Source organism: Diadema setosum, chromosome 7 (assembly GCF_964275005.1).
Source record: "Diadema setosum chromosome 7, eeDiaSeto1, whole genome shotgun sequence".
Lineage (NCBI taxonomy): Eukaryota > Metazoa > Echinodermata > Echinoidea > Diadematoida > Diadematidae > Diadema > Diadema setosum.
In genome coordinates this window covers 14,959,564-14,973,981 of record NC_092691.1, presented here as the reverse complement: position 1 = coordinate 14,973,981, position 14,418 = coordinate 14,959,564, and the positions used below count along the sequence as shown (strand labels likewise).

At 39.4% G+C, this 14,418-nt stretch overlaps 1 protein-coding gene across 2 annotated transcripts in view; it reads right to left on the bottom strand.

The window, feature by feature from the left end:
• Positions 1–14,418, bottom strand: part of LOC140230548 (leucine-rich repeat-containing protein 61-like) — a 140,771-nt gene that overhangs the window by 70,403 nt on the left and 55,950 nt on the right. For both annotated transcript variants that reach the window (XM_072310693.1, XM_072310692.1), the window contains exon 3: positions 4,275–4,421. In XM_072310693.1, coding sequence (XP_072166794.1) covers positions 4,275–4,421 — 147 coding nt within the window. The remainder of the gene's footprint in view (positions 1–4,274; positions 4,422–14,418) is intronic.

Here is a 14,418-nt window from a genome sequence, read left to right as displayed (position 1 = left end):
AAAAATACACAGACATCAATTCACATACTACATTCTAAGAAAAAAAAAAAGGTTCTTTTGAGCACCATTAAATGGTTCTCAGCACTGTCACAATAGCGACACCTTTTTTGGAGCCTGTGAGAACCTTTTTAAATGGTGCCTGTCAGCACCTTTTAACATTGGTGCCCATTAGAACCTTTTCCAATGAAATGGTTCTCATGAGCACCATTTGAAAAGAGTCAAAAAGGTGCCCATCTTTAGTCAAAAAGGTGCCCATGGGCACCTTTGAAATGGTACTCACGAGCACCATTTCATCGGGAAAAGGGTTCTAATGGGCACCTTTTGCAAAAGGTGCCGACAAGCACCATTTAAAAATTAAAGGTTCTCGCGAGCACCAAAAAGGGTGTCGCTATTGTGACAGTGCTGAGAACCATTTAATGGTGCTCAAAAGAACCTTTTTTTCTAAGAGTGTATGCATGTATTACCCAATAGAGATTCTCTTGGAAGTTTCTTGCCAAAAAGTCGAAGGTACAGTGAAAGTGCTAAATTTCACTTCTTCCTTAAACTTATAAAAGGGTCAAAAGTCAAGTAAAAAACCTCAAATCCCCAAAATTCCTGACAATGCACTCTTACACAATATAGCCATTCATCCAATTAAACCTAGTTCAAGGAAAGTGAACAATCAACACATTTGTGACAAACCTGTCATTTAAATATTTTGCCAATTATGTGAAACTGTCATCACACATTGTAAACACATTGTACTACAGACCTATTAGGAGAACCATGCATTATGGTGGAGGCATACCAGTCGCCATAGCAACATTTCTAGTCATATTGTAATAACATAATTTGAAAGAGGTCAAATGTCGACAAAAGTATGTCAGAATTAATTCTGTGACATACAATTCTCTTCGTAAAGTCTCGATAGGCTTTCAAATAAACATAACTTATAATAGACAAGAATAGACATGCAGCGAGCTATTTTACATAATTTGGAAAGTTGTTGAAATGAGAGTTAATTGCTGTACCATCAAGGGAAAAATAGGCCATTATGTAGTACGGAATTTTCAGTTGTTAAAGGGTTAAATGATTTAGAAACATGCAATGAAAAAACCTGCTTTGCATTACTCTTTTTTTATAGAGTATATGAAGAGCCTGTTCACAAAAACCAAAAAGTTTATTCAGTTCAATTCTTTTAAACCATCATTTTTTTCGTTACACTCTGTTAGCATAAAACACAAATAACGCAGAGATCAGATATGAATGTCAGTTACTATGTGTGCCGGTTACCTATGAAACAGAAGGTTTCATCTTCAGAACTCTTCACAAAGAGGAAAGTGTGAAATTTTGTACTTTTCAATGTGTGTTTGCAGCTAAAACCGACAAGTCCATTTCTCATTCTGTTACAAAAGCCAATATCTAAAGTCCACAGCAAGCAGTATAAAGTTGGTGCATTGCATATCTTGCAAATCAATTTACTTTTCCAGTTTTAGCAATGCTCATGAGGTTTAGCACAGACACACATTGGTTTTGGGATGAAGATGTGCAAGTCATTTTCTTTTTAAATGCATTGGAAATTGTGTTGCCATGGTGACAGCATGGTGACAACAGTATGGCCCTAGTTTTTTGGAATGATCATGAAATTTGGTGTACAAATTGGTGGCCATGGGTGGAGATGTCCAAGTCACATTCTTTAATGTCTGAAAAGCTTCATTGCCATGGTAACATCATATTACAACAATTGATTGGGAAAATATTAGGGACAGAAAATGCTTATTTTTCAAGCAAAATGCTCATGATCTTGGGACACATGCAGGCCTCGAAGTAATCAACGGCCATCGACGACAACCATGGGCATTGATGCCTCTTTGGTTGGCCGTGATGCCCCCCAGAAAAATTATATTCTCAAGGCCATAAATTTACCTATCATTTTTCAGTTGGCTGTCATTTCTCCATCATATCACCCATATCGAAAGACCAATGAATCTATTCAGACATTACATAAAGCAGTATTGCTATTGTAATATAATTATATACATATATAATATATATATATATATATATATATATATATATATATATATATATATATATCAGGGCTCCACACTAACTTTTATTTTTGGTGGCCCAAAGGCAAACATCCGACCTTTTTTGGTGGCCCTATCAGGCCACCAAAGTCTTCACTTCTGAGATTTTGGTGGCCCGACGTGCATTTTTGGTGGCCCAGGCCACCATTAGTGTCAAGCCCTGTACATATACATATATAAAAGTGTATGTGTTATCTTGCAATTCTGGTACCAAAGTGCCTTACATTGCGCTACTTGTTACTTGAGAAAAAAAATGGCCTTGGTGCCCTGTTGACCAGAATTAGCTGCCCTTAAAGAGTGGCCTTAATGCCCCTTTGAATGGCCTTGATGCCCCTTGAAATTTTTAGGGATCCAAGGCCACTTTGCCCCAAGATGAAAGTGCCCTAAAAATGGCAGAGACTTTCAAAAGTCTTATTTTGAGCCCTGCACATGAGTGTTGGGATAAAGATGTGCAGGACATTTTTTCAATTCGTTGAAAACTGCATTGCCATGATAATATGTAGATGGGCAATTCCCCAGTTAGGTGGACATGACATGGATTAAAGAAATGTGCCTCTTTATCTTATTCTTTAATTTAGGTATCAACCAATACCATGGATGTTCACCAATCATTAAGGTCTCTCAAATTCAGTAGATTTTATTTTTTGTATTTGTTGGTTTTGCGAGATCTAAAACCATCATCTAATATGTACATGTGGGACTGGGGACGCTGAAATTCACTAAAATGCAAATTAGAGTGGGTTCCTTTGAAAATTTTTCCTCAAAATTTTGCTAAAGGGTAAAAGATGAATACATTTAGATACTCCAGAAGTCTTGTGACATTTTGTCAATTACAAAAGGGTGAAATGATCTGCGGAATTACTCCGTACAAATGTAACGTTACTAACCGTAACGTTACTAACCATGCTTTTGGGGGTCTAGCTAATAAATTATCGGTCAAACTGCTAAAAGTATTTGTGTGAACATTTGTCATGATGCAATAGTTGAAATTGATGCAAAACTTTGTTTGATGTAACTTGAATTTTTGCACACTTTTTGTTACGAGACATTGATTTTTTTTGTCATGTCCTTTTTTCGTAACATTACTAACCAGCCCTTTTAATTCCCATTTATAGCAATTCTAATATTTATTGGATTGTATTTATTCTTTTCTATATCATACACCTGGGAAGGATGAACATGTTTTTTACATGATTTTGATTTGAAATGAATAAATAGTGATTTAGTAGTAAAAATAAATATCAAAATTTGTTCAAATGTAACGTTACTAACCGCGGAATTGCCCAGATGGCATATTATGGCAATAAAATCAGAAAAATATTGCACATTGCCAAATTTTCTCATTTATTTTGCAAGAAAAATGCTCATGAACCTTGGTGTACACACATTGGTGTGGGGGTGAAGACAGTTTTTGAATGTGTTAGAAACTGCACTGCTATGATAACCACATACCGTGAAAATAAATCAGGACAAAATATTTGAATCAAACTAATTTCTTATTTTTTCAGCAATGCTCATGCAGTTCGACACACATGCTGTTCTTTGAAACAAGGGGAGCCGGATATGTTTCGAATGTGTGGGAAATTGCTTCACCATAATAACTGCATATTTCATGTCTTGTGCTCCAATTTTTGTCCTGGGTCGGATGAGGGCTGGGCAGTCTCTAGATATAATTATGGAAGCGTAGATCAGCATGCAGTCGTGGCAACACTAGCGCTGCAGGCTGCATGCTTATCATGAAGTCTGTATCATGTGTGTCCGTGCAGGTGTACTGTACAGCATGCATAACACAGCATAACATAAAAGCAGGCATCTTGAAATAATTTGACATATTTAAGACATGAAAATTGGTTAATGTGGACTTAATCGGCTTTTGCAACATAGCAAGAAGTGGACTCAATGGTTTAAAACACTGATTTCAGACTGAAATAATCCAAGTTATATATCTGCACTTTGTTACAAACTGATTTTATCTTTAGACTGGTCTCACAATTCCTTTAATCACAGTTTATATTGATTGATTTTCATGTAAAATGGACAAACTCTACATATATTATGAGATATATGTACAGCAGTATGTATATGCATGTATCGAAAAGCATCATACAAATATAATCAACAACACTGTGCTAGAGGTATGTGATATATGCAAATGCTGAACACAATTCAGCCTAATTATACAATGTATGTTTACTGTATCTATACCAAGTGCTGATATCCTGTTGGCTGCAATGTTGAGGTACACAAGCTGTTTCAATAGGATGAGAGGTCGAAGATCCGTAAGGTCATTTCTGCTAACATCCAGTCTCTGGAGGTTTGAGCAGGTTCCAATGCCTCCTAAATCAAAAATATCTGGATGTCAAAGAACATTATATAATACATTATATAATATTGTTGAAAAAAAAGGAAGACAGTATATTTTATTTCAAAAAAATTGAGGACAGGTAGTGAAAACTAATCATGCCATCTGGGTAACATAAAATTTTGTTATACTACTTATTGTTTACTTTGTTCATTTCACATTAAAAAAAAAAAAAAAAAAAAAAAAAAAAAAATCAGTGCATGAAGCTGTGTCTAAAATGTGCCACTGCTTTGAAAAAACAAGCCCGACAACTGTCAAGCATGGAATTGTATTCTGGTTGCACAGTGTACTAGCTGTAACAGGCACAAAGATTGGCATGTTTCTTCACATATCTCTTAAACCTGCAATGCAATAGGGCGCGACAAAACACGGAAAGGAAAGTTAGCAATTCCATGTTCATTCAGCAACTTCTCTGCATGTTCTGGAAAGAGTCCTCTCACTGTCTTCATCATTCCTAAACATGTACGAGCATTTCCAAACGTTCAGGAGAGAAAGAAATTTCTGCGTCCAACTTTGGATCAAGACCAAAATTTGGACACGGTTCAAACTTTCTGATACCTTCGGCAACTGTCGTGAGGACATCGTTTGGACATCTCGCCTTTCCCTAACACTTTCACCCCTTCCACAAAGGTTTCTGAAATAATCCTGCAGTGTGGGCAGCTTTGTGAATGAAAATGGACTACACCCAGAATGTTTTAGGACAGCAAGGTGCCAATGCAGATCTAGAAATGCAAGTGCACAAAGCCGCTGCAGACATTTTGTGGTCGAGACGCGAAAGAGTTAACAGGTTCCAACACGCAAAAGGAATTTGAAAGTCAAAAGTCAATACAGCGTTATGCCTATGAAGCACTAAAGACAAAGAAGGATAACGAGGTGCCCATCCTAGCCGCGGAGCCAAATCACTCCTCCTCTGATTAGGAACAGGTAAAATAATGTCAGCATCTCCCGGGCCCAATGAAGAAGAGCAAAACAGAAAGCAGTGAATACTTTGTCAACAGTAACTAGGAAGAAGAGGTAATCGCCCCCTCAGCTCCTAGTTTGTTCTTAGTTTCGCCCTTTTCAAAAATCATTTTTATTCGGGGGATTTTCGATGCTTGCCATTGCATAGTACATTGTTTTGATCTTTGCAAATGAGACTGCCTGGCTCAAAACCCACACAAGTAGAACAAAGTCAAAATGAATTTTTCATTTTTATACTTAATTGGTTATTTCAAAGTACTAAGCTCTAAGCTTGAAAAATTATTCAGCTTGTTTATGATTGGACCATCATATTCCATTCAAAAATTGATTGAAAATGAAATAAGGGGTGGAAGATGCAGTTTCATATATAACAAGGAAAAGTAGAAATTACGCGGTGCGTAATATATGTCCCCGCCGGAAGTAGCATTTTGTAGCAAATGTACAATACAGGTCAAAAATCAAGGTCAAAGGTCAAAGAAGTCAAAGGTCAAAATTCTGTGTAGAAGTTCTGAAGCCCTCACCTAGTGCCATCACATCAAGCAAACGAAATTGAAATCGGGTTAGAAATGGCGAAGGAGTGGCATTTTGTAGCAAAATGTACAATACAGGTCAAAATCAAGGTCAAAGGTCAAAGAAGTCAAAGGTCAAAATTCTGTGTAGAAGTTTTGAAGCCCTCACCTAATGCCATCACATAAAGCAAACGGAATCGAAATCGGGTTAGAAATGGCGAAGGAGTAGCATTTTGAAGCAAAATGTACAATATAGGTCAAAGGTCAAGGTCAAAGGTCACAACTGAAATTCTGTGTAGAAGTTTCAAAGCTCCCTGTAGTGCTATCATATAAAGCAAACAGAATCAAAATCGGCTCATAAATGACAGAGAAGTAGTAAATTGAACATTTTGATCACACACGGACGCACATACAGACGGACGGACGGACGGACACACGGACACACGGACACACACACACGTACGGAGCCCGTTTCATAGTCCCCTGCTCGAACTCGTTCGGCGGGGACAAAAGAGAGAGAAAAGCAACTCATTTTCAGATTCTGATCACTAAGGCATGCTCTGCTGAATCATCAAAGAAAATATGTTTTATTTCACAGTGAAAGAAGCTCATGTCCGAAAGAAAAAAATATGTTCCAGAGATTTGCTTGTATCTCAATTTTGGGTTCTGCACCTCCTGAATCAGGAGGTGAGTCACCACCCGAAATGACAGAATTTGGTATATTTAGGGCCAGGACTAGTGATAGTTAAGGCAATAAGGCAAGCTAAATTCCAGCTGGTTGTGACCTCCATGACGGCTAGCAGTCATATGCAAAAAATTTATAACCTTGCATTTTTTCTTTATATTGTCCGCATATCTGACTTATGTTATCAGAAAGTGCGTTTTATCAAGAGACCCAGAGTTGAAATCAACTCCAACTTCCTCCCAAATCAACATATAAGTTTTCTCAACCGCTCCAAATCCATGATAACTTTACAGTTGATAGAATATTAACTCTAAGTAGAGACAGTCTAGGTAGACTCAATTGTAAGGCAATTTACAGAAGATGACTGTCACACTTACCTAGTCTAGCTGGGGTCTTGTCACAAATGTTTAGTCTGTTAACTGCTCACTTTCTCTAACATTTAGTTGCGTTTCTTTCATGTAATTATGGTCTTTTCCTTGCATGAGATTCACGATCAGCAAGCATTGCTTACGCGACTGCTGCACGCAAACACCCTAGACAGCAGTCTCAATCCCAGCCTGCGCGCCCGGTGCCTCAGCCTGCCCGCCCGCCAATCAAGCAATCGCCAGCAAGGGCAAGTAACCGAGTAAATGGAACCGCGTCTGTGTGCAATCCATATCTTGCCACAGAACCCATATGCGAGGAAACCAGTGATTTCTGACGTGCGTAGGCCTGCATAGAGATAGTTCGTCAATAGATACTAATTAAGAGTTCAGTAGGCCTATACAAAAAATTATATAGTAATTGTCTAAGGCAACGCGGGGGGTCCGCCATAGGTTTTGCACGCGTTTTTTTGTGCCGCTATCTCCTCCGAAGCCGCCGGCTCCAGGCCCCCGAGACCGGTGCCGTCGGCAGCGGGAGGGTCTCTTCCATTTCCCGTTCGGGTTTCGTCCGCGCTCCTCCTCCATGTCGATGTCGAGAGCGGTACAAAAAACAAAGAAAAACAAAAGACAAACAACAACATGCAGCGTTTGCGGGCGCGTTTGTGCGCTGGACTCCCGCTTCAGTGGCGAAAGCTCTATCATCGTTCTTGGACACACACACGCACACGATGTATACGGGTTATATACAGCTCGCGCCAGCTCGCAGGCTCAGGTCGCACACACAGAACTCTATACAATCTGTGGTGGCAGTGGGCATTCTCGCTCGCCCAGCTGATCGTTCGCGGGGACATGATACACGCATTATGAGTACGGGCAATATATCGCGGAGAGTGGTGAGGTGGTGTGTATTCATTGAGCCTGTTGCTGTGTTGCATTGCATATCATGATGCGTTCTCGGTACACGGGAAGCTACGAATGCCGTATTTTATTTCACGGAACTACAGGATCCTCTGCAGCTCAGGTACGTCATTTAGTTTATTCTCAAGTCGGGTATCATTGTACTCAGACTGTTTAGCAGTGATCTCGACGGCTAAATATCCACTTAAATTTTGTCCTTGCCGATCGTGCCCTTCCATATCAGATTACAGGCCTGCGCCTGTGTATATACTGACGATGGTTACACCAGAAGGGAGGTGGAAGAGAGACACGAAACAATATCTGATATGGGCTCTCATATGGTATACACGGCGCGGTCTTAAGGGCATTTACGTACAGTTCGCCATTGGCGTGCCCAAATGAAAACAACGAATGCTGTTATTTTATTGTATTTTGCACAACTACAGGATACTATGCAGCTCAGGTACGTCATTTAGTTTGCTCTCAGGTCGGGTATCATATATAGTCAGACTGTTTAGGACGGCTAAATATCCTCTTAAATTTTCATCCTTGCCGATCGTGCCCTTCCATTTCAGATTACACGCGCCGCTGTCCATTCGTTTATTGCATGGCTGCTGTAAACATGAATATTCATAAGACACGTGCGGACTTAAGGGAAAACCTCGCTTTGTCGACCACCTATTTTGAAGTTACAAGTGGAAATTTAATGGGTGGTTCTATAGCCCGTCAAACCAAGTTTTGGTGAGAAAAATAAAAAAGAGGGAGCAAATGACGACAAAAATATTCTTCTTTCTCCCATAACGTGGGAAAGGAAATATCAAAGAAAAAATATGAGGCCCTGAGACCCATGGATTCCCACGGGTGCCTACTTATCAAACCTAATGACTATGATCTTCCCCTTCCCAAATATAACAATGATGATTATTATGATAATAAAATAATAATAATAATAATAATAATAATGAAAATAATAATAGTGATAGTTATAATGTTAATAATAACAATAATGATGATGATAATGATGATAATGTACAGTCTGAAGCAGAAGAAGGACATTGATGATTATGATAATAATGATGATAAAAATGTACAGTCTGAAGCAGATAAACGGGTGGTTCTATGATCCATCAAACCAAGGTTTGGTGATAAAAACAAAAAGAAGAGAGCAAACAAAGACAAAAATATTTAATCTCTCTCAGCACAATAGTAACAAAAACACTAGGGGTCTATACATGCATTATTAAGTAGTCCTACTCAGCACAAGATTACGTATGTTAGTGCAGTGAAGCAGTTTTGGACAGTTTGCGCAGGGCTGTCTTCAGAAATGCTTTTTATCAAGAGCAGAAAGATGGGGGGAAACAGATTTTTACAATTCTTAACAAATTAACATTTCCGCCTCCCTTGGTTGATCATCCCTATATTATGACTCTACTCTCTCCTCTCCCCTAAATAATAATAATAATGTTAGTAATGATAATAATAATGATAATAACAATAACAATAATACACTGAAATAATGATAATAATACAATAGGCCAATGCAAATGAATGGGGAGGGGGTGCTATGATCTATAACTTAAGAGTGGGCGGAAGAGACACAAACAGGTACTGGATTGTTTTGATGTTTAAAATGAAATATCAATGATCGTGAAGCTATTTGAAACGTCTATCAGTCGTAGAGTAAGCTTGATATGACGGAGAAAAAAAGATATTCACTATCCTTGACCGATCAACTTTTTTCCTTAATTCCCTGGATTCATCCCCATGTCAATGAATAATATAAAATAATAATAAAACCGAATGACTATGATCTCCCCTCCCACAAAATAACAATAACAACAACAATAATAATAATAATAATGATAATGCTATTTATTATGATAATAAAAACAATGAACAGTATCAATGAGATAAACGGGTGGTTCTAGATCCATCAAACCAAGTGCTGATTATGAAAACAGAAATGAGGGAGCAAATGAAGACGAAAATATTCTTTGTGTATTTCTTCTCTCATAACGTGGTCAAAGAAATATTAAGGGAAAAATACGAAGCCCTGAGACCCGTGGATTCCCACGGGTGCCTAATACTTATAAAACCTAATGACTATGATCTCCCTCCCCAAATAACAATAATAATTATAATAGCAATATAACAACAGGGGCCTAATGAGAATAATAATATGATGATAATAATGATGATGTATAGTCTGAAGCAGATAAACGGATGGTTCTATAATCTATCAAACCAAGTTTTGGTGATTAAAAACAAAAAGGAGGGAGCAATTGAAGACGATCAAAAATATATTTTTCTCTCATAACGTGGGAAAAGAAATAGGAATGAAAAAATAATGCTTGGCCTTGAGACCAGCCGTGGATTCCCTCAGGTGCCTGCATGAATGCAAGAGAAGGGGGTATTAAAAGTCATAGTGTCAATAGTATCTCCCCATTCCGACGGGAAGAATCTGTGGGCAGAACTTCCGGATAATCTCATAAGCGTTTTTGGTAATTTTTCCCTGAATGTTTGTTTTTGGGTTTTGTTTTGTTTTTTGTTTGTTTGTTTTTGGTTGTTGTTTTTTTGTTCTGCGGGGGTTGAAATGTGTGTGTGTGTGTGTGTGGTGGGAGGGGGGTGGTGGTCATGGGTAGAAGAGATCGAGCACAAGTAACGAAAGAATGAGAAAAAAATTTCTCTTTATTTTATCAATAAAAATGTGCAAAATCGTATCTATGAAGAAAAAAAAAAATAAAACCCCTCAGACCCGTGGATTTCCACGGGTGCTGCTTTTCTATATTATAATCGCGTAAGGATTGCCCCCATGCCTTCCCGTGCTTTATTTTGTGCCGCTATCTCCTCCGAAGCCGCCGGCTCCGGGCCCCCGAGACCGGTGCCGTCGGCAGCGGGAGGGTCTCTTCTATTTCCCGTTCGGGTTTCGTCCACGCTCCTCCTCCATGTCGACGTCGAGAGCGGTACAAAAAACAAAGAAAAACAAAAGACAAACAACAACATGCAGCGTTTGCACGCTGGAATCCCGCTTCAGTGGTGAAAGCTCTATCATCGTTCTTGCGGACGCACACACACGCACACGATGTATACGGGTTATATACAGCTAGCGCCGGCTCGCAGGCTCAGGTTGCACACACAGAACTCTATACAATCTGTGGTAGCACAGTCGGCATTCTCGCTCGCCCAGCTGATCGTTCGCGGAGACATGACACACACACTATGGGTACCGGGTACGGGCAATGTATCGCAGAGAGATATGTGTATGCATTGAGCCTGTCGCTGTGTTGCATTGCATACTCAGTATCATGATGCGTTCTCGGTACACGTGAAGCTACGAATGCCATATTTTATTTCCAAAACTGCAGAATCCTCTGCAGCTCAGCTACGTTATTCAGTTTACTCTCAAGTCGGGTATCATTGTACTCAGACTGTTTAGCAGTGATCTCGACGGCTAAATATCCACTTAAATGTTGTCCTTGCCGATCGTGCCCTTCCATATTAGATATACAGGCCTGCGCCTGTGTATGTATTGACGATGGTTACACGAAACACACTATCTGCGTGCACGTACGTGATATGGGCTCTCATATGGTAATACACGGCTCGGTCATACAAGGGCATTTTTGTACAGTTTGCCATTGGCGTGCCCAAATGAAAACAGCAAATGCTGTTATTTTATTGTATTTTGCACAACTACAGGATACTATGCAGCTCAGGTACGTCATTTAGTTTGCTCTCAGGTCGGGTATCATATATAGTCAGACTGTTTAGGACGGCTAAATATCCACTTAAATTTTCATCCTTGCCGATCGTGCCCTTCCATTTCAGATTACACGCGCCGCTGTCCATTCGGTTATTGCATGGCTGCTGTAAACATGAATATTCATAAGACACATGCCTGTACTGCAGTGACCGGAACTATTGTCATTCCATTTTGTCTCTCCCCATCTCTCCCCCTCCCCCCCCCCCCCCCTCTCTCTCTCTCTCTCTCCCTCTCTCTCTCTCTCTCTCTCCCTCTCTCTCTCTTTCTCAATGATCCAGTCAGCAGGCTGATTGTAACCAGGGAGGTAGTCTCACCTCCCCGTTGTAACTCACTGCCAAATAGCACATTGTCAGCACCGGCAAACTGGCAATGCTCTCCTTCTTATTCCTGTATTTTCGTTATTTATGGGTCAATTTTTTTCGTTCAAAATGTAAAATGGATGACCATAGAATTTCTCAATAGAATATAAAATTGAAAACTTTAGAAAGGATAGAGAAAATTGAGTTCACTTTGAATGGTCTGCCACAGGCAGATATCCTTATCATGCTCTTACGTAATACGACAGCTGCTGGAGTCATCAAACCCTGGCTTGGCCTCCAGGTTTGTCAAGCCGAGCAGAAAGTTTATTTGCAATGGACAAATACTTCGACTCCCAACTCCCAAACGAAAGTCTTGAAAGGGGTATAGGAACCCCACTTTGGGGACCCCCAGTTGGGGACTCGCCTCAAACGAGGGATTGACGGCATGCTTTTGCACAACTACAGGATACTATGCAGCTCAGGTACGTCATTTAGTTTGCTCTCACGCCGGGTATCATTGTAGTCAAGACTGTTTAGGACGGCTAAATATCCACTTAAATTTTTATCCTTGCCAATCGTGCCCTTCCATTTCAGATTACACGCGCCGCTGTCCATTCGTCATAGCTGCTGTAAACATGAATATTCATAAGACAGGTGCGGACGTAGAGGAAAACCTCGCTTTGCCGACCGCCTATTTTTGAAATTACCGTTCAAGTGGAAATAAAATGGGTGGTTCTTTATGGTCCATCAAACCAAGTTTTGGTGATGAAAATAAAACAGAGGGAGCAAATGAAGACAAAAATATTTTTCTTTCCCCCCATAACGTGGGAAAAGAAATATTAAAGAAAAATACGAGGCCCTGAGACCCATGGATTCCAACGGGTGCCTACTTATTAACATAACGACTTCGGACATGTGTCATGGACGAATGAACTTATTTTCCTTCCCTTCCCTAGAATAATCATTCGTCCCTATAGTATACTTTTGTTCTCTTTTTATTGTGTGTGTTGTTGTTTTTTATGCACATCCAGACCCTCTCGATCCTATTCCTCCACATAAAGGGGGTAAAACAGAAAAAAAAATGACAATACAAACAAAACACGAAAATTAGTAAAATAAGGAAATAGAAAAAAAAAATTATTTAAAGTCAAAAAACAAAAAACAGCAAAAATCCGAGTCAGATTGTCAGGTCATTTTCTGAAAGGCCTTATTTCGTGTATGCAGACACGTGTTCCCGAAAGGGGGAGAAAAAACAATGCTATCAATTAAAAAAAAAGACAAAGAGAAAGAGGACAGAAAATATTCTCTGTAAATTCATCGAGCTCTCTCTTCCTCTCCCTCTCTCACCCTCTCTCACACTCTTATTTATATCCTGTACAACTGAGCAGTGGAATACTTAGCGTACTTCCAGTGACAATTCTATAAACACAAAACACCAAAAATTTTTGATGAAAACAAACAAACATGAAATATATAAATCATGAAGTAAGAAAATACCACAAAAGTCCGAGTCACATGAATGGGTGGTTTAATGAAAAGTCTGACTTTGTCGTGGATTTCCACGGGTGCTGCTAGTAAAGAGTTTAATTCTATAGCACCGAGTACGACAGTAACTTAAGATCTAACCAGTGTCAGTGAATAGACCTAAAAGTAACGTTACAGGCCTAAAAGTAACATTACAGCGAGTCGTTTGTACTTTACCGTATAACACTGCACGACTAGCGGCATCTACTAGGTCTAACGTTAGAATTTTGACATGTAGACTCGCGATCTATTCTTTACAACGCCGATCTGCGCTGTGGAGGTAAAAACAAGCTCTACACTCTCACAAGTTTCCATAATCCTACATGTAAACACACAAGACTTGAAACAATGCATACACGACATTCACCTTGGACAGTCAGTTACTGTACGTTTTTATATCCATGTCGGTACTGTTATAACGTTAGATTTTAATACTGAGATCCTACGTAGTGCAGTGTGCGGGATCTGTATGGTACACGCGTACGCAGATTTTCGTTGAGCTCGAGATGTGCTAGATCTATCGACCTACTTTCTTCAATACAACGCAAAACGGAGTACTGAAGTACTAGTATTTTGCGGTTCTGTTGCAAACATACAATGTACTTCTAATTCAGCGGCTGTGGCGCTAATAATACTGCGGCGCACTAGCAGACTATGCTTCCGTGGCCGTGGCAAACAATCATGTTCTATGAGTATTCGTGTTTTTGTTGTTTGTTTTGCTTTATGTATTGTATTGTTTTTAAGCAGACAGTACCAGAAACCAGCCTCGTCCTGTGTTTTTTGTTTTGACTAAATCAATAATGAAGTCATGGTGATGAGCTATAACTATAATTGACTATTAAATCTCTTTGTAAAACGGAAACTTACAGTTGATTTAAAGTTATAGCGGACTTCAAGTTGGATAAAGTTAGCATTGATTTCACAATCAACGCTAACTTTATCTTGATAAAACTGGGCCCTGGTGTAATCCTAGATGCGTCCACACTGT